At 32.9% G+C, this 1,777-nt stretch overlaps 1 protein-coding gene across 1 annotated transcript in view; it reads right to left on the bottom strand.

Moving 5' to 3' along the window:
- The window catches only part of Poc5 (POC5 centriolar protein), a 41,572-nt gene that overhangs the window by 28,072 nt on the left and 11,723 nt on the right, over positions 1-1,777 (bottom strand). Inside the window, exons 3-4 of the mRNA XM_048800108.1 lie at positions 1,127-1,190; positions 294-441 (exon numbers count right to left, since the gene is read on the bottom strand). Coding sequence (XP_048656065.1) covers positions 294-441; positions 1,127-1,190 — 212 coding nt within the window. The remainder of the gene's footprint in view (positions 1-293; positions 442-1,126; positions 1,191-1,777) is intronic.

Here is a 1,777-nt window from a genome sequence, read left to right as displayed (position 1 = left end):
ACCAAAAAAAAAAAAAAGATTAAAAAAAAAAATCTTTAAAACTACTAATTTTCTAACTTAGCAGTTTTAAAACAGAATACTGAATACTACGATGCATTAACCGGTCTTAATTGTACTATTTTGAAAGTTACTACGTTATTTTAAATATTATCATTTAAAATCAATTGATAACATTAGCACTTAAAAAATCCTGCAAGTAATATGCTGATATTATTTCCCTTATTATATTGATAATGTTTATCAAACCAAAAAATCTTGCATATTAATAAAAACAAGCTAAGGAAAGGTCATACCATCTATCTTTGAATGACTGGAAATATTTAAATCAGATCCTTTTCCAACTTCCATTGCAGTTTCTCTTACTGCAGAGCTGCTTCCTGCTAAAAAGAAAGTTTTATTTTTATTAAATGGAACCACTCTTGAATGCTTAATCATATATACCTAATTAAAGAAGGCAGTAGTATGTAAGTAAGATTTTAAAACAAAGAAACTACAATATATGCTGGTGATACAGGAACACTAAAAGAACAAGAAAGAAAAAAATAGAAAAGCCTTATTGTATCATTGATAAACTCAATCAATGAAATATAGATGAAAGAATTCAGTCTATTACAGCATTCAACTCATTCTATTAGAAATGGATTTGTTATCTTCTAATGACACTGGGTATTTTCTGTGCCTGTTTCCATTAGCTGCAATCAAACCAAAGCATTAGCTCTCCCCAAACATGGATTTCCCTGCTTCAGTTTCAGAACTTTTAGTCAATACATAGCAAAGCAAAATAGGGAACCCTCACAAGACTGGCATTAGAGGCTAAAAAAAAAAAAATATATATATATATATATATATATACTTTCCCAACTTGAACACATCCTACTTACACCAGGTGACTATAATACCAAGAACAGAGAACACCAGGTGACTGCAATACCAAGAACAGAGAACACGTGATGATAAGTTTACAAAGTCCATTCTAACAAAGCCTGCATCTGAATCAGGATATTTATACTTACTATATATTGTATATTTTAATCTTAAATTCTTTTTGGAAAAGACAGAACGTAAACAAATAAGTACTATCTTACATGGAAGAAAAGAGCAATGATCTTAAATGCCAGATGATTACCTTGAAATGTTGGCGAACTAGGGCAAGGAAAGGAGTTGTGTTACTAGTAACACCAGGAGTATTGCTGGCAACATGAGAGGAGACGACCTTTTGGTAATCACCATAAGGGTAGAGGCATATAGAGCTACAGTATCAATTTTCCTATTTAAATGTATAAGAGAGTATGTAGTGTTTTGGGTTTGCTCAGTAGGAACTGCATGTTGAAGTACTTAGTGTAATCAAAATATGATCTAAAAAAAAAAAAAACCCCAAAAAACCAACATGATCTAGACCACTGATGCAGAATGAAAAAATCCAAGGTTCCTATCTTTTGAAGGTAATAAAATGTAAGCAGAAAATTTTGTCAGAATTAAAAAAAATTTTTTTTAAGGTTCTAGGCCTGTAGTCCTATTTGTCATTCCAACACAGACTGAAGACTGAGGGGCAACGAAAAATTGTTGTGAACAAGCCGGCCACAGTGGCACATGCCTATAATCCCAACAGCTTGGGAGGCTGAGACAGAAAGATTACTAGTTCAAAGCCAGCCTCAGCAATGGCGAGGTGCTAAGCAACTCAGTGAAATCCTGTCCCTAAATAAAATACAAAATAGGGATAGAGATGTGGCTCAGTGGTTGAGTGCCCTTGAGTTCAATCCCCAGTACCAAAAAAAAA

The sequence above is a fragment of the Marmota marmota genome, unplaced genomic scaffold (genome assembly GCF_001458135.2).
Source record: "Marmota marmota marmota unplaced genomic scaffold, marMar, whole genome shotgun sequence".
Lineage (NCBI taxonomy): Eukaryota > Metazoa > Chordata > Mammalia > Rodentia > Sciuridae > Marmota > Marmota marmota.
The sequence above is the reverse complement of the archived record's forward strand: the minus strand, read 5'-3'. Positions and strand labels throughout refer to the sequence as shown.